An 18,586-nucleotide genomic window follows, 5' to 3' on the forward strand; every position below is an offset into this window, starting at 1 on the left:
CAGCCTTTCCTCTTAATTCAACTGACTGGATTCCAGTAGCAACGGTATCAATTAAAAACCTCTCTCTGAGCTCCAGCCCCTGGGCTTCTAAAGTATAAACCTGTTCCTTATGATATCTCTTATTCTCTCCAAACTATAAATTATTACATCTCAGCCATAGGCATTTAAGTAGATAAGTGAAAGGAAGGTGAGTCTTCTTCAGTCCTGACCGCCATGTCCTGGAAGAGTCTACCTCTCACTTCCCCTTCAGCTTAGTGATGCCACCAGAGGTGCAAGGTCCATCTGCTCCTCTCAAAACCTCACTGCTCCCTTCCTGTCACCATAAGCCACATACTTTGCACCAAGAAAACTTCCAGCGCCTTTTCAAAGTTCTTAAGGATTAATTTGTGCATATGAAAACACATCTGTATACACTAACACAGGCACATGCATCCGTGAACACACATGTAATACACCATGATGCATTCACAAAATCACACTAATAAACACACACACATTCAAACACAGACACTCAACCCCATGAGGCTGCATTCTCCTTACAAACATGCACTCACATTCACATACTCACACACAAGCATACAATCTACATTCATGCACATACAAACAGAGTCAAACTCACACTCTCTCACACACACACACACACTGCTAAAAGCATAATCTTTCTTTAAGTGAAAAGACTTCTTTTAGAATGAGAGCAGGCCCGAGTGCAGGGATGCTCACAAGAGAGGACATATTGAAACATCTTTTTACTCGAAATAGAAGATTATTAGTCTCAACCTTGGTTGTGCTTCAATGGAGCAGTCTAGCAGAAGCTGCAAGGCCATGCCCTCTTTTGATGTTTAAGAGCCTCCGCTTGAGTGGGAGGGATATGACTGTCTGTGGGTTCCAAGTTTCGATTCCCAGGAATACTGAAGATGCGCCCCGCACATAAAGCCCAAAGAGGCCAAAATATCGCTGAGGTTGCATCTGACATGGCATTTGTGGACTGAACTGGTCCACTAGTGCTGAAGCATGACTAAGGGACGGATTTGTTTCTGGGCGGATGCCCCATTACATCATCAGGAAGACACCCTGACGGAGGTGCCACCAGCCAAATTTAGAAATGACCGTCAAGCTGGTGGAAATTTCTAAAGCATTGGCAGGAACAGCCAATACAGCACAATGCTGTTCACAGTCGGTGCACTGCTCCATCAACATGACGGAGACGTGCACCAGACTATTTTTTTTCTTTTTCTTTTTTTTTAAAGAAAACTCTGAGGTAGAATTTTCTTTTTGCACATAAAAAAATAAAATGCCCCCCTTACCATGGGAGTCCTCATTCATGATGAGGGGAGCATTTAGCAGTTTTCACTGTCCCTTACTGCCAGGGTTTTCCTGCTGGTAGAAAGCAGTGAAAATTAACCTCTTAATCCACCCATCTAAATTAGGTGGATAAAATTTGAGGACTGCGTTCGATGGCCTTACAGAGTAATCTCCACACTAATTAAACCTAAGGTCCGACCACAGTCTTGGTGGCATAGATATTCCGTCACTGTTGTGACAGAGTTTCTGTGCTGTGAAGATTTAATTCAGGCTAGGGGCGTAACACAGGCCCCCGCGGTGCGGGGGGCCCCAAGCTCCAGGGGACCCCCTCAGCACAGCACTCTTGCCGGAGAGCTCTTGATTGAGCTCGGAGGGGGCCCCTTCACGTTCCTTGCAGGGAGGCCCCCTCAATTTTCGTTACGCCAGTGAAATTTCAAACCCTGCAGTGCATAGGATTTGTCACCTCCCTTAATGGTATGTATGAGCTAAAATGATAGCATCAAATGCTACCCGAATGCATTTCTGTATTATGTCCTTCACTTTTTTACTTCCGGGAATTTTACCGACGGACAAGGTGTTTCCAACTGATAATAGTCAGAAGATGGCCAGCACCACGCGAGAGGCACGACTTGTGATGACCACAAAAAATTGCAATCTTGCATCATCCTAAAGGAACAGGGAATGTTTTTAGCCAGCCTGAAAGCCTTCACTTCTAGTATAAAATGTGATGTCAACTTCTGCATTTAGGTCAAGTTTCCATTGTTATGAAAAGGATGCTAACCGAGGGAGGCCCCCTAAGCATCCCGCCCAAGCTCACCGCCTCTACATCCAGAAAAAAGTCTAATCTTAAATGCGAAAAAGGTAGATCCCAGCATCCCTGTACTCATCTCCATTTACTGACTTCCACTACAAGCGTGTATCTCCTTTTAAATCTCCTGTTCTGCACATAAAGCCCTATATCTCCCCCAGCGCTGGTGACTGATGAATGAACGCTGCTTGCTGGCACAGCCAATTACAGCAGGAGTAAACCTCTGATTCTTGTGTATGTCTCATTGTCCGAGCGGTCTAAGACAGTCAGCCAGGCTTCGTGGCTCCAGCTCGCCATCACTTGAACTATGAGCAGGTCACACACAAGGTCCTTTTTCACAGGCCTTCTCTCCATTCAGAATCTTGACCCACTTCCCTAGAGCAGAGCTGTCCTTTGTTTGTTACTATATCTCTTATTCTCACATTATCAGGGTTTGTCTCTAGAGAATGCGCGAGGTCAGCGAATCAGCAGTGGAGACTCTGGCAGACCCTGTCATGCCATAGCAGTGAGGTGTTTTGTAGAGGCTTGTGTGGCCCTGCTGAGCCTCACCAACACGAGCTGAGTCATATCAAATAAAATCATTTAAACCTTAATCTAGCAGTAATGGATGATACCTCGTGCAACACTGCTCGCGCCTTAAGACTGTCAACATTGGTGCATTTTAGAGCTCTGAAGCTGCTATCTCCAATACACCAAAGGAACGAATTATGTCTTAAATTACTTATATTTACATATGTTCTTTTTGTGGGTACGTATATATGATGTGCAGAATCCATCATGTATCTCAATAAAACAGCGATAACCTATTAATCAAAGACAGGTGTGCAACGGGCAAAAAAGGAAAGGTATATGTTTACCTCTGAGGAAAGATCGGGGTATTGCAGGCTTATGTCTGATGTTATCAAAGTTAAAAGCCAGACACGATCAGGGTCACACATGACATCTGGCTGCATCAGGGCATAGTCTCTACAACAGCCAGGGATGCTGAGCCTCGTCTTCATAGCAGTGAACATGTTACCATGGTGAGGGCGTGGATAAAGACTCTGCGTACTAATTATAATCTATTACATTACTTAGTGAAAAGGGCACCCACGTGTACTTTCAACTTTTATGATGTCATTGATGGCGCACATGAAATTTTCTTCGAGACTGGTCTCTATTCATTTATTAGTTTGCCTCAAGGTTAGGTGAAAGAAGCAAAAGAAACTAACTTCCGCAAGCATAAAACAAACCTGACTTTTCAACTAGAGCCGAAAACAACAATTTGTTAAAACTTTTAATGAGAATCAGTAAATTAGGAAAGGTTTATGAGAAGGTGAATGACGAAATTTTGATGGAAAGAAAAACGCCACTTACATGTGCCAGTGTCTCCTTCCCCACTGGCTGTCCCCTGGGGGATGATGGGACGAAGCCTGGCGGGGCTTGCTCGGGTTTACTATCGGTCTGGCCTTCATGGAATACAGTATCTTCTTGTTCTTCCTCTTCTGCCCATTTGTACAATGGCCTCTCAGCGTGAAGATCGAGGAGCTGAGGCAAAGGATCCTCCTCAATCGAGATAATTCTTTGTAGATGTTGTTTGCCCCCCTTTCCGTCAGCTGAACTGTCCTCCGCCTCCGTGGCAGGCTGCTGTACAAACCCATTCAAGCCGTGGAAGTTGTTTCTTTTTGTACCACTAAGCGCATCATCCTCTTCGGAAGACTGGCTAAGTAGAGATGAACAAGAAATGCTATTGGAAGCACTGCTTAAGGGTAATAGATCAGCAATAAAATAAGAGTAGCAAGGATCTGTATGAATTCGTGTTTTAAGTTTCTATTTCAGCATGGACTACATTTCATTCTCCTAAGATCATTAACTTCTAACTGAGCGAAGGCAAAACGTCATTTCCTGTCTGCATTGGAAACATAAAACCTGGTGTAGTAAGAATACATTATTAATGACTAACCAAGAGATTTGATTTGATTTTGATATTTATAAAGCGCAACAATCATCCGAGGGCATCAAGGCGTTAGAGATAGACCGCAGATAACACATCGTCCAGAAGAATTGGGCCTGGTTTCGCTCCTTTCTGGAGGGACGTACACAGCAAGTGGTTCTCCAATCTTATACCTCAACTGTGAGCCCCCTGAAGTGTGGCTCAGCCTTAAGCCCAACGCTTTTTAATGGGTACCTTACTCCTCTGGTAGCAGTAATTGAGAAATTTGGGGTGAAGGTCGTCTCATATGCGGATGACACGCAATTAGTGTTCTCCTTTAAAGATCATAGTGAGACGGCCTTTGTTAATTTCAAGCAGTGTCTTCTGAATATTTCATTATGGATGACAGAGAACTGTTTAAAATTAAATACAGACAAAACGGAGGTCCTCTTTTTTAATCAACCTACTACCCCACGGTCAGAGCTTTGGTGGCCGGTTGAGCTAAATCCTCCACCTCTTCCAGTTATTTCTGCCAGAAATTTGGGTTTTAAATTTGACACACAATTGTCGAGCAAAGTGCAAATGGCCCATGTCTCGAGGCAGTGCTTTTGGAAGATGAAGGCTCTTTGAATCTTTCTTAACTATCTTCCCATGGATTGCAGGAAGATTGTGGTGCACGCATTGGTCACTTCTCAACTTGATTACGCGAACAGTGTGTATATGGGACTTCCGGAGTACCTACTAGGAAGACTGCAGACTGTCCAGAACACAGCAGCTAGGCGTGTGCGTAACGTGCCAATGCATCGCCGCATAACCCCCCACTTGATCAGTCTTCACTGGTTACCTGTGAAAAGAAGAGTAGAGCACAAAGCCCTTACTTTGGCTCATAGAGCAATGAACAACATTGGTCCCCAATATCTGAGGCAAAGACTGGTACAATACAGCAACAAGAGAGTTCTCAGATCTAATGACAGGAACTTTCTGGTCATTCCACTTTTTGCAAAGGTCAGGACTGGAGGCCGATCCTTTGTGGGTAAAACGGCTAATCTGTGGAACTCTATGCCGGATTACCTAAGGAAGATTGATTCTGAACAAATTTTCAGGAGAGCATTAAAAACATGGCTCTTTACTCTTCCATAATTCCTTAAATATCTGCCACATTGTTAGATCAACAGGACTATCAGTTCCGGGACACCTCCGTAGGAGGTAGCCGTGCGCTTTATAAGCTATTATTATTATTATTATTATTATTATTATTATTATTATTAATAGAGGAACTTCAGCTCACCGTTTGCCTGAGAACATCCAGGTCTTAAGTGTTTTTCTGAACAGGAGCAGAAGAGGAATAGATCTAAGTGCCAAGGGTAGGGAATTCCAGAGCTTACATGCTGCCACTGAGAAAGCCCTATCCCCCCACTTCTTCTTCTTGGTTCTTGGTACCAGAAGTTGCATTTGATGAGAGAAGCGAAGTAGTCGGCCTGGGGAATACCATTTGAACATGGTCTTCAGTCTCAGAGGATAGGAGGCATGCAGTGACTTATGGACCATACAAGGTGCTTTAAAACTGATGCATTGGTCAATGGGAAGCCAGTGTAGGTGTTCTACTCCCTTTTTGGCTGATTGTCTTTTGGGAATGTCCAGAATGAGTCTAGCCAGTGCATTCTGCAGTACCTGGAGTTTATGTTGTAAGCCCTTAATAGCAGCCAGGTACAGGGCATTGCAGTTGTCTAATCTGGCCATTACCAGAGCCACAGCTACCTGGATCCTGGCTGAATGCTGGATGAAAGGGCAGATTTTTTTAAACATCCTTATAAGCCAGGAACATGAGTCGATGGTACGATTCACGTGGGCCATAAAGCTAAGTTCCGTATCCATCAAGACTCCCAAATTCTTGGCCTCTTCCCTCGGGACAGGACAGCATCCTAAAGATTGAGGCCAGCAGTTACTGTTCCATTTGGCTGCCCCTGATCCGAATACCATCATCTCCGTTTTCTCCCCATTAAGGTTAAGGAAGTTAGCCGACATCCAGTTTGCTACTCCGGACATACAGCCGCAGACGGTCTCTGACCATGAGCTCAGCCCCTTAGGGATGGTAAACATAATTTGTGTATAATCTGCATATAACACCACCTCTAATCCAAAAGAATGGATTACTGTAGCGAGGGGTGCCACATACAGAATAAAAAGGGTGGGGCTCAAGGAAGACCCCTGTGGGACTCCACAAGGTAATGAGTAGGAGTCAGAGTGAAAAGATTTTAGCACCCTTTGGGATCTCCCTGTCAGGAATGAGGACAGAAGGGCAAGGGCTTGATGGGAGATACCAAGACTCCGGAGTCTGTCCAGCAGCAACATAGGACAGATGGTGTTAAAAGCTGCTTTCAGATCCAAGAAAATTAGTACCACTCCCTGCCCTTCGTCCACCTTACGCCTGATGTAGTCTGAGGCTGAAACCAGGGCCGTTTCTGTACCGTGATACCTTCTGAAACCAAACTGTGACTCATTAAGCCAGGTTTGCCTAACTGCCATTTCCATAAGATGCTCATTAATATGTATCTCCAAGACTTTTGCTGGAACAGGTAGCAGAGAAATGGGACGGTAATTCTTACAGTCCCTAAAGTCCAGATTTGGTTTCTTCAGAAGAGGTCTGATTATGGCTTGTTTCTAAGAGAAGAGTCTGGGCTGGATTTTCAAATATTTCACAGTAAAAAATAATAGTTATATTTTGTTGCGACGAGCATTATTTCAAAGTACACTGAATTTTATGAAGTTCCTTTCCATGTTAACATTATATGCATGCAAAAACTCATATCAACTGTAATGTTATTCTTTATTTGACATGCATATTATGTGCGCAGAAAGCAAACATCAGTGCAAATCATTAAAAGAAAAGGTCGAATTCTTTCAATTAATAGAAATGTTTTCAGTATTTTCTGTATGATATGACAGACAGGAAGCTCCTCCCCCTTTTTACAAACCATTTGTACTGTCATGTTCTGCTATTATTTTACCACTTAGCCGCACAGGCTCCTATTTGCTGAGCCTTTTTTGCTAAACCCAATTTTTTCCCAGAAAAGGTATCCATGCCAAATTTGCATCCTTTTTTTACCCACAAGTTGGGGGTGTCTAAAAGTACCCAAGGTTTGTGGATTGCCCTTGGGGAACAGAGAAAGTAGGAAAAATAGAGCGAATTTGGGGATTATTTAAAATATGAGAAAAGGGCATATGCTTTTTTCCTACAATGGCATCAGCATGTTATGCTAAACTCACAATCTACCCAGCTTTCAGGAACCAGCAGAGTGTACAAATATGTATTGTTTCGTACCACAGTGTTTGCATTTTTATAAGTTGTTAGAAATGGGGGCCTCTAGTTGACAAGGGCTTGCACCTGTGTCCAAGTAAGGACCCTTCTTCCTAGTCAGGGTAAGGAAGTTACACTCTTAAAATAACCCCTGCTCCCCCCCTTGCTAGCTTGGCATGAGCAGTCAGGCTTATCTTAAGGCAGTGTGTAAAGCATTTGCACATAACCAACAGTAATATAGTGTAGCACTACAAATGGACACCACACCAGTTTAGAAAAATATCCAATATTTTCTATATACTTAAGACAAGACCAAAATAATAAACGTCTACCATACAGTACTTAAAAATCTTCCGTTATCAAAATAACTTTGTAAAACAGTTCCTTGATGTCGATAGCTCCGTCCGGGGCTATCACGGCGTCGTGAGCAAACAAATCCAAACAGTTCTGGCTGACCGCGGCGTCGCGGGCCAGCTACGGCGTCGGGAAGACCCGCAAACAGTAGCTTTCAGAAATGCAGGGTCGATGACCTCTTGTTGAGCTTCGTAACATATGGCGTCGGTAGGCATCAGTTCCGTAGGTTGGTGCAGGAGTTGTCGGGGCCCTCGAAGTCACACGCGTTGCAGATTGAATTCCTCTTTGTTGAAGTTAGGAGCGCTGACGTTGGCAGGCGTCTGGTGCTGCGGTGCGAAGAGCAGGGGTGTGGAGTTCGGTGCCCTCGCCGCTGCTCGCACCGCCACCTGCGGCTCGGTGGCAGCATCAGATGGCATCGTCGCTGAGACCAGGGTCGCGGTGTGAGATGAAGGCGGTGCTCATCACAGTGCTGGCAGGTCACGGTGTAAGCAGCGGCATCGTCGTGACTGAAGTGCTGTCGTCGGCTGACAAACTGGAGTCGATGGCACCGGCCACTGTAGGCCAAGGCTGCGGTGCGTATGAGGGCGGTGCGTCGTATAACTTTACGAGCGGTGCCCTCGAACCACGGTGCAAGCAGTGGCGTTGATTCCGGCGTGGAGCATCGTTGTCAGGGATACCAAGGCGTCGCTGTGAAGTGAGGCGGTGCGGAGTGCGGTGCCCACGGGTCAATCAATCAATCAATCACTGCATTTGTAAAGCGCGCTACATACCTGAGAGGGTATCAAGGCGCTGGGGAGAGGGGGTGCTACTGGTCGAAGAGCCAGGTCTTGAGGAGTCTTCTGAAGGTCAGCATGTCCTGGGTCTGTCGTAGGATGGTGGGGAGAGTGTTCCAGGTCTTGGCGGCGAGGTAGGAGAAGGATCTGCCGCCGCCGGTGGTTTTTCGGATGCGAGGGACTGTGGCGAGGGCGAGGTTGGCTGAGCGGAGGCTTCGGGTGGGGGTGTGGAAGCTGAGTCGGTTTTTGAGGTAGGTGGGTCCGGTGTTGTGCAGTGCTTTGTGTGCGTGGATAAGGAGCTTGAAGGTGATCCTTTTGTTGACGGGGAGCCAGTGCAGGCCTCTCAGGTGGAGTGTGATGTGGCTGCGGCGGGGGACGTCGAGGATGAGTCGGGCCGAGGCATTCTGGATGCGTTGGAGTCGTCTCAGGAGCTTGCTTGTAGTTCCTGAGTACAGGGCGTTCCCGTAGTCGAGTCTGTTGGTGATGAGGGCCTGGGTAACGGTTTTTCTCGTGTCGAGGGGGATCCATTTGAAGATCCTGCGGAGCATACGGAGGGGGTTGAAGCAGGACGCGGAGACGGCGTTGACTTGCCTGGTCATGGAGAGAGTAGAGTCAAGGATGACCCCCAGGTTGCGTGCGTGGTCCGTGGGTTCCAGGGCTGTGCCTAGTGACGTGGGCCACCAAGAGTCGTCCCAAGCTGATGGGGTGGGTCCGAGAATGAGGACCTCTGTCTTGTCTGAGTTCAGCGGTGCGAGCAGCGGCTCGGTGGCGGCACCAGCAGGCATCGTCAGTGAGACAAGGGCCGCGGTGCAGCATCGTAGAGGTGCCCTCTGTGGTGCCTTCAGGACACGGAGTCGGCAGCGGCATCGTAGACTGCGTCGAGCTTGAAGTCTTTGCTGTTCCTGAGACTTCGTGAACAGGGGGCAAGCTCTACCTCAAGTCCTTGGAGAAACTCACAAAAGTAGAGTGCAGAAAGTTCAGCCCAGTCCTTTCACTGCCCAAGACAGAAGCAGCCACTGCAGGCCAACACAGCAAAGCACACAGGAAAGTGGTAGTTCCTCCTCACAGCTTCTCCAGCTCTTCTTCCTGGCAGTCTTCTTGATCCAAAAGAGTTCTTAAATCTTGGGGTCTGGGCCCCAATATTTATACTAGCAAATCCTTTGTCCTCTGCAGGCAGAGGGCCATGTACCTAGTTCAAACCAGTTCTGGGTGCATTCTGCCAGTGTGCACCTTCCTCCTTTGTCAGTGTAGGCCAGGGTCCTCAGACACACCACAGGAGGTGGAGCCAGCATTGTGGAAGGCAGGCACAGCCCTATTTAGACCCAGGTGCTACTCCTCCCACCCATCTACAAGCAGATAGGTCTATTCAGCCCTGTGCTGACTCACACTGTCTCCTGGAGTCTCCCCCAGCCCCTGTCACTCACAAACCAGACAGACAATACACAACCCAGCAGAGGCAGGCAAGATGGTTAGGCAAGAAAATACCTACTTTCTAAAAGTGGTATTTTCGAACCCAGAATGTTAAAACCATCTTCACTAAAAGAGGTATTTTATCATTCTGAGTTCAGGCATACTAAACTCGAATTTCTATCATGTTCCCTGGGTCAGTAAGGATTATAGGATGTTATAATCAAAACTGCCCATTCTGGCCTATGGGGAACAGGTAGCCTTGAAATAGTGAAAAACGAAGTAGGCTGTAATTCACTATCAGGACATGCCACACACACCAGGGCATGTCTTACCTTTCACATACAATGCACCCTGCCCACAGGGGTACCATGGGCCTATTTTAGGGATGACTAACATGTAGAAAAGGGAAGGTTTAGAGACTGGCAAGTGTGTGCACTTGCCAAGTCGACATTGCAGCCCCAGGCTGCACACAGGCTCTGCAATGGCAGGCCAGAGTTACACTTTACGGGCTGTTTGCGTGGGTGGCACAATCCAGTGCTGAAGCCCACCAACAGCATTTGATTTATGGGCCCTGGCACTCAGAGTGCACTTTACTAGGGACTGACACATAACTCAAATGGCCAATCATGGAAACACCAATCCATAACGCATTTTACCACAGGAGCATTTGCACTTTACCACTGATCAGCAGTGAGAAAAGTGCGCAGAATCATTACACCAGCAAAAACAGAGTCAAAACTGGGAGGTCAGAAAGCAAAAACTCAGGGGAAACACGCCATAAGATGCCAAGTCTAACATAAGTGCTTGTCGGTTTTTCATAATTTTAGGTCTTGGCTAGACAACACATGGTCTGTTTCGAAAAGACATGTTGTGTTTAATCTGTGGGCTTCAGCCTGCCCATAGGCTTCCCATTTGCTTGCTCCACCATTTGCCTCATATTCTTTGTCGACATTTGTCTTTGGCATGCATGCTCATGCCTCTTCTTGTGTTTAGCCCTACCCCAGAGCATGGACCTAGTACTTGTAAACATCCACTGCTCCTATTTTTATGACAATTTTAGGACCTACTTTTTACTTCCTTTTTCAGCACTCAGTGGTCATGCTTTTACCACATCCATCTCCTCCAAATCCCCCTCATGCTCTGTCCACAAATCACCCCTCCCCCAACACAGCTTTTCCTATTGTTGCTGCTTTTAGTAAACCCACCTTCCTCCCTTCCGATGCTGCTTGCTCCTTTGCACTTCCCAGTGCTTGCCCCATCCAGAAATCACCTCCTCCCCCATCACTGCTTTTCCCTTCTTTGCTGCTTTCCGTTTCCCCCACCTCCTCGCTCACATCTCTCCTAATGTCTTGTTAGTGTATAGCTGACACGGCTGCTATTACCTGGCACACTTGTAGTCACTGTTTATTTTCCATGCGTGTAGGTACTAGATGTGTGCGTGTTTAAACTATATGTCACTGTTCGGCAATTGTGTTTATAGCTGAAAAATCAGACCTCAAGTGCATCAGGTGTTTATTATCACAGGACATGTCAGAGCTTCTAAAGTACCTGTATCTTCTGCTGTAATTGCATAACCCTGTTTCTCCTGTGCAAAATGATTAAACTGTTCATTTCTCATACTTGTGGCGTCTCATTTCATAGAGTGGCACTCTATTTCCTCAAATTTCTCCCTTATGGACACTTTCTTATTTTTTCAGCATTCCTTGGTGAAGTGTTTCCATGTGCCAGTGTTGCTTAACTTGATTTCTCTTCAAAGGAACCGGGCTGAGTCATGATGTCATCAAAGTCTGCCTGCCTGTCAGTGTCCAGGGCAAAAGTAGTTATTTTAATGTGGTTGCCATTGTGATGTATTTCCTCATGTTCACTACTATAAACCAGCCTAACACTGTGATTCTTTCTGGTCCACCTGAAGGTATTAAAGAGCTTTACATTAGCACCACTTCCTTTACACAAGGACACATTCATGTTTGTAGGCACAGTGCGATAAAGTGATTTGTCCAGAATCAAGGATGTTATGCCAATGCCTAAACTCAAACTCAGTTTGCCAGCTCCGTAGTCGGTACCTCTGGCCCTTACACCACATCCTCTCCGAAGAGGACGCTACAGCGTCTCCTTAGCCTCGACCTCACATTTTATGATTACGGCCAAATCACTTAAACTTCCTGTGGCAGCTCACATTTGCTGTTGGTTGCCTGTCCACGTCCAGCCCGTTGCTGCTTGCCCCACTGTGCCTTGTTGCAGTTTTATATAGCACTAACATCACCTAAAGGTATTGGAGTGTTTTACATTAACACCAGTTACCTTTCACAAGGGCACCATAAACTTAGGCAAATCACTTAATCTTCCTGTGGCAGACTGTATTTGCTGTTGGTTTCCCATCAGTCTCCAGCCCATAGCTGCTTGCCCATGCTGAACTCCTATTGCACAGATCCCCTATTCCCCCAGATCCTGCCTCTGATTTTTATATTTGCTTTTTGTGCAGTTTTATGTAGAGCCAAAACCATGCATGTATTGAAGAGCTTTGAATAAGCACCAGTTACTTTTTCTTGTGCAGTTTTATATAGCACCAAATACCACCTTCAAGTATTGGAGCACTTTACATTAGCACCAGTTGCTTTACACAAGGACACATACATTTTTGTAGGCACGGGCATATTAAGTGATTTGTCCCGAATCAAGGATTTTAAGCTGACGCAGAAACTCAAAACTGGTTTCCCAGCTCCATAGTCGGCAGCTCTGGCCCTTACACCACATTCTCTCTCAAGAGGATGCCCCATCCTCTCCCTAGCCTCGGTCTCAGTTCCACATTGTGTCGCTTAATCGCCCTGTTTCTAAACACAACAATCATTGGCAAAGGCAGTAGGTTTCACCTGTGCAAAATCTAATGTTTTAAGGTCCCAGCTAGACAGTGCATGCGCTTTCTCAAAGATACGGGTTGTGTTCTATCTGTGGGCTTACAATCCAACCATCTCCTACCATTGGTAAACTTCAGCATTACGTGTCATGCTCTCTTTTCATGTTTGGCCCACCCATAACTCATGAACCAAGTGAATTTCTCCTTACACTGCTCGCGCTTTGCTCAGCTATTTTTCTTTGTTTTCAAGCTCTCCATAGGAGTACTTTAGGCTGTCTCCCTAGTACACATACAAACATATCACTAACATGCATGCATGTGTACAGAAACAAATGCATATCATTTAAAGTTGTAAAAACACGAACAGCACTTGTTTTTTGTTTTTTTTACATGATCCAATGGTACTGGAGTGCTTGCTTTGTCTTGCCATAGTGCAAACATGAGCCAAATGTTAGGAGCACTTTAAGTACTCAACAGTTACATTGCACAATGAGACATTAATTTTTGTCACTGATGCTGCTTTAATTAAGGTATTTTTTGACCCCTTCATTGTTGCTTTGTCCAGTCCTCTCATGTCATTGCTTGCCCATCTTCTCACCCCATTCTGCTTAACCTGTCCCCCCCACTACCTCCCTTGTCGCTGCTGCTTTTATGGTTTTTTTTTTGTATGATCCTGGTTCTCAGTTCCCCTGTCAGCAACTCTTCCTGTTATGCCACATCCTCGCTTTACTTCAAAGCTCCCCAACTCTTTCTCACTATCACTTCCACATTTGTTCAGCAAGACCCCGTCAACACCGAAAAAGCATTGGCAAAGCCAATAGATCGCGAGAATGTCCGAGCTATTGACCTTGTCAACGTGAATGTCTTTTAGCCATGTTGTCTAGCAGCACATTTGCTGTTTAGCAACAATACAATGTGTCATTCTAAGGGTCTAGCCATTTTGAAGATGGTAGTGCTACACATCTCCTTGGAGAAGCCAATAGTCAATAGTCAAGCGAATAACATAACCATATGCTCACACACAATCACACACTGTAAATACCTGTTCACCTGTCACCACTCTCAATTTAGCAAAGTCACATTAAGATTGGTCTCTATCGATCATACAGTACTAACAAAACCTAGGCCAGAAAAGAAGTGCCAGCAATAAACAGAGTGGAGTCCTAGAGTGTAGGACTGTTTGACATAGAGTTTGTGATAGCCATACATTAGCAAAGATGTAGTCAAGGAGATCAGAGGCTGGATTGAGAGTGAAGACAGGTTACTATTCATATGTGTTTCAAACAGTGGGAGGTACGTGTGCACGTATGCATGTGTATTTCTTTAAATGTTTCTCCATTCATATGTGCACTATTATGTATGTTTCTCAGTGTGGCTGGTATCGTGACCCTGCTTGAAAGTAATTTTCTTACCCTGAAAGCTATTCCTGGTGTCAGGGAACACTAAATGTATATGGTTCCACTAATATAAGGAGTTTATTTCTTGCACAATAAGTGCTATTCATTCTTCTGCTGGCATAATAATGCAAATCTTGACATGTTGGGCATCCTTGGACTAATCATGGCATAATGATTGCTGTCCTATCACATAATTGTGGCCATACTTGGAACAATAAACTCCATGCCTGACATGAGATAGTGGTTCCTATTATGGTGGGCGCACGGCTCTACAGTGAGGCCACAGACCAGGCTGTCCAACAGGGTTTGCAACATGGACGATTACTGTTGCGACTGCTTCAGGCAGCCGCAAGAGTAAAATCACAAGAGACTGCTCCAGGTTTGAGTCCCGGCAGGGGAGCAAAGTGCCAGAAGCCAGGTGAACAGCCTGAACAGCGAACGCAGGCTGGTTGGGTCCTGATGGTGTAACGGAGTTATAAATCTTAGAGGCTGCATGATATCAATGGCAAAGGTGAGTGCTTATGGTTGCATGAACAGACAGATTCCCCCAGGGACCCACATAAAGGTACATGGGGCGCTCAATGAGGGATGGTATAATGAGCACCCATCCGTGACGTTAAAGATGAGGTATGATCCTATGCACTGCAGCCGGGTTCCACAGCAGGATACTGGGGAGTCAGCATTAAATGAAGACATAACTGTGACATGTCTCACAGCCACGGCAAGGAACACCTAAACATACAGCATAGGAGTTCTGGCAAACGAAGCCCAATTAGTGCTGCGTTGAATGCTGCAGCACCTCAACACAAGGCTGAGATGCACCCTTAATGGTTAGTCTCAAAGCTCAACTAATGAGGACAATGAAGTGAGCACTTACAGTGGAGTTACTGGAGCTTTACGCTTGGACTGTGGAGGCGAGACACTGCATCCATCACAGTGCGGCTTGAAAGATGGGCAGGACCAGGGTCATGTAGGCTACAGACAGCGGCCTGCAACAGATCCCGAAGCCATGCCAACACACATAAATAGTACAGTTGTCCTCACGTTGATGCAGGACACAGTGCTGCCACCTCATGCCCCTGATACTAAGCTGGATAAAATATTAGCAGCCATCAACGTCCAGGGAAATTCGTGAAACTAACAGTGATAAATTAGACATTGATGTGAATATTGTGCATGTTGACCGGCATCAATTAGGGGACAAATTGAAGCGGAATGAAGACAGTTTGGGAGAGCTGAACCCCTGCCACCAACTATCACAGACAACTGACAGCCCAAACAGGGAGAGTAGACATGTTGGACAAGAGAGTGGGAAATGCGGAAGGGGCTAACAGAAGAAAGTTCCATCTGATTGACCTCTCTGACGAAATTGAAGGAACTGATATGTTTGCTTTCTTGGAACATTGGTTGACCATGGAAGTAGTACCATTGGGCTTATCTAAGTTCTTTGCTTTGGAGAGGACCCACAGGGTATCAGCAAGAAGCCCCGAGCCAGGGTCACAGATGCCTAGTGGCCACTAGACTTTTGCAGTAGAACCATGACCAAATATTCCAGGAGGCTCGGACCTGCTGGTCACTTTCATCTTAAAGACTATACCATGGCAGTGCAATGGGTACCAGCTTCCTTTTTGGAAGTTCAAAAGGCTATGAGGGATAAAAGGATAAAGTATATGCTATTGTATCTGGGATGTCATAAAGAGATATTGGATGAGCACATATTATTCTTCAATGAGCCAACAAGCGCCTTGGAGTGGTTGGAACAATATAAGGCAGTCAGGTATGGCCAAGAATAACAAGCAAAACCACCCTCGAAATGATGACGACAACGAAAAAGAGGCAACAATGGTTCTCAGTGCACCACTAAGAAGCAAGCTGCACAGGAAAGAGCAGCAGCAGTACACACAGCAAGGACTTTCTGTGATATCTCACTTCCAACCCAACATGGTAACACCACTGATCACTAATCTGGCAGCACAGATACTGATACTGTAACTGCAGGAACAAAAATGTGCCCAAGCATAACATACAGAACAGCAGATGATCTTTAAATGGCCTCCTGAATTAGGGTCTCAATGACATATGCAGAACATAGCAGTACCAAGTGATGGCGAGAAGCCATCTGAGTGGATCACCTGAAGGCTGCGACCATGAAGTCGAGGTCATCTATGGTGGACGGGGCCTTCAAATTAATATTGGAAGAAAGTGGCAACCGAAGGAGGATTGCAGGAATTTAATGGTCTGCTACTTGCCCACCCTGAAGGTGTTTCATATATTACAAGTACAGGAGATCAGGAATAACTATCTTGTTTTTTTAACTGTTAACTGGACAGATGCCCATTCTGTTCTGCTCTGTGAAGTGGGAGCTGGGGAGTGTTCTACTGTCAGAGATCAGACTAGAAAAGCTAACGTCAGGCGGTGGATGCACAAGGTATTTCCACAGCATTATAGACATCTCTATAGCGACCAGTCTCTGGTATAAGGGAATTGATTGAGGCTTTTTTGGACAAGGTAGCAGTTGGGCAACTCACAAATGAGGTTATTGAGGATGTGGGAATAGCAGTCATGCAGGAAGATGTTAATGCAACACTTAAAGATATGACAGTGGGGAAGACACAGGGAGCAGAGCAGCTGAACTTTATCAAACATATGCTTTGTTAGCGACTCCAAGCCTGGTGAAAGTCTAAACTGATGCACTTGCAAACCAATCGCTCCCAGCAACCACCAGGGAGACATTGATAGCAACTATCCCCAAACCAGGTAAAGATGCTCTTGATGTTGCCTTTTATAGGTCACTGGCAATGCCTAATTTGGACTATATAATTTTCAGTAAAGTCTTTGCTGGTCACTTGCTACCACACCTATAAGCACTGATACACAAAGATCAGAAATTATTTAGTCCAAATCCCAATACATCTTTTAATATGAGACAGCTGTTCAGAGTATTGGATGAAACACCGCTAGTAGCGGCTGTGTCCTCTATCAATTTAAAGAATCATCTGATACTCTCAACTGGGACTACCTGTGAGTGGTTATAAAACGCAAAGAGTCCACCCTTTAAGCTGCCAATCTTCCCGGTTCACAAAAAAGTGATGAATGGAATGATTGAATTAATCTTAGCCACTGGTAATTATTCGGGCTGCATCCCAGTTCATCTTATTTTGCACACCATGTCACCTCAGTTTGGACCCGCCTATATGTAAATCAGTCTTGACCCTGCTCCAATCAGAACAGTGCAGCCCGAACTGCCAAGCCACGTCCTACCTGAACAAGAACATAAGCAACCCAGGGCCAGTTTTATCCTAGTTATGGGCTTATGGCCAGTAACAGCTAGGTTCCAATGCGTACGGGACCCACGTCAGAGCTTACCAGGGTGACGTGGGGCCGCATCCCTAACCATTGGTATTTTGCACACCTCACTTTGGACCCAGCTATATGCAAATCATTCTTGACTCTGCTTCACTCACAACAGCCCAGCCCAAACTGCCAAGCCAGGTCCTCCCTGAACCAGAACAAAAGCAACCCAGGAATGGTTTTGCCCTAGTTATGGGCTCCTCAGCCAGGTACAGCTTGGTTCCAGTGTGCACAGGACCCACGGCTGGGAATACTCGTCCCACTTAGGGTGACAAACTAAAGTATACAAAAAAAGTGATGGATGGAATGCTTGAATTAAACTCAGCCACTGATAATTACTCAAGCCGCATCTCAATCCATTTTGCACACCACATCACCTCAGTATGGAACCAGCTAGTTGCAAATCAGACTTCGCCCTGCTCCAATGGGAACAGTCCAGCCCAAACTTCCAAGACAGGTCCTCCCTGAACCGGAACACAAGCAACCCAGGACCCGTTTCACCCTAGGTATGGGCTCATCAGCTGTGCACAGCTTGGTTCCAGTGAGTAAACAGGAGCCAACCAGTGATGCCAAGGGAAGGAGGTATGGGAGCAAACGAATAAATCAAACTAAAGCAATAAAGACAAACAAAACCTACAAAGCTGTAAAACACAAATGCCAAGGCCACAGATCTTGTTTAGAATGCCTCTAGATTTCACTACACTAATTTTTATCAGCGCGCAAAGTTTCCCTCTTACAATGGAGTGTACTTGTTTGATAGGAAGCACTGGTGCTGCTTTAAAGAATGAGAGGAAAAACAATGAAAGGATTAAATGAGTTGCTAACTATTCATAAACTATAGCCACTGTTCCCCTCGCTTTTCATTTACACACCAGTGGCGTAACAAAAGCCCCTGCAGCCCCCACAGTGTGGGGGGCCCGAGCTCCAGGGGTCCCCCCAGCACAGTACCTGGCCTGATACATCCTAAGTGAGGCCGGAGGGGGTCCCTTCCATGTACTTTGCGGGGGGCGGGGGTGGGCACTCGAGTTTAGTTACACCACTGTTACACATCTGTTACTCGTATCCTACCGCCTTGAATTTACTACTGGCTTACTGGTTTTCAGTTGAATTCAATGCCAAAGAACAAC

At 45.8% G+C, this 18,586-nt stretch overlaps 1 protein-coding gene across 1 annotated transcript in view; it reads right to left on the minus strand.

The window, feature by feature from the left end:
- The window catches only part of CRACR2A (calcium release activated channel regulator 2A), a 727,465-nt gene that overhangs the window by 93,838 nt on the left and 615,041 nt on the right, over nt 1–18,586 (minus strand). The window contains exon 12 of the mRNA XM_085652578.1: nt 3,467–3,812. Coding sequence (XP_085508704.1) covers nt 3,467–3,812 — 346 coding nt within the window. The remainder of the gene's footprint in view (nt 1–3,466; nt 3,813–18,586) is intronic.

Source organism: Triturus cristatus, chromosome 4_1, assembly GCF_964204655.1.
Source record: "Triturus cristatus chromosome 4_1, aTriCri1.1, whole genome shotgun sequence".
Lineage (NCBI taxonomy): Eukaryota > Metazoa > Chordata > Amphibia > Caudata > Salamandridae > Triturus > Triturus cristatus.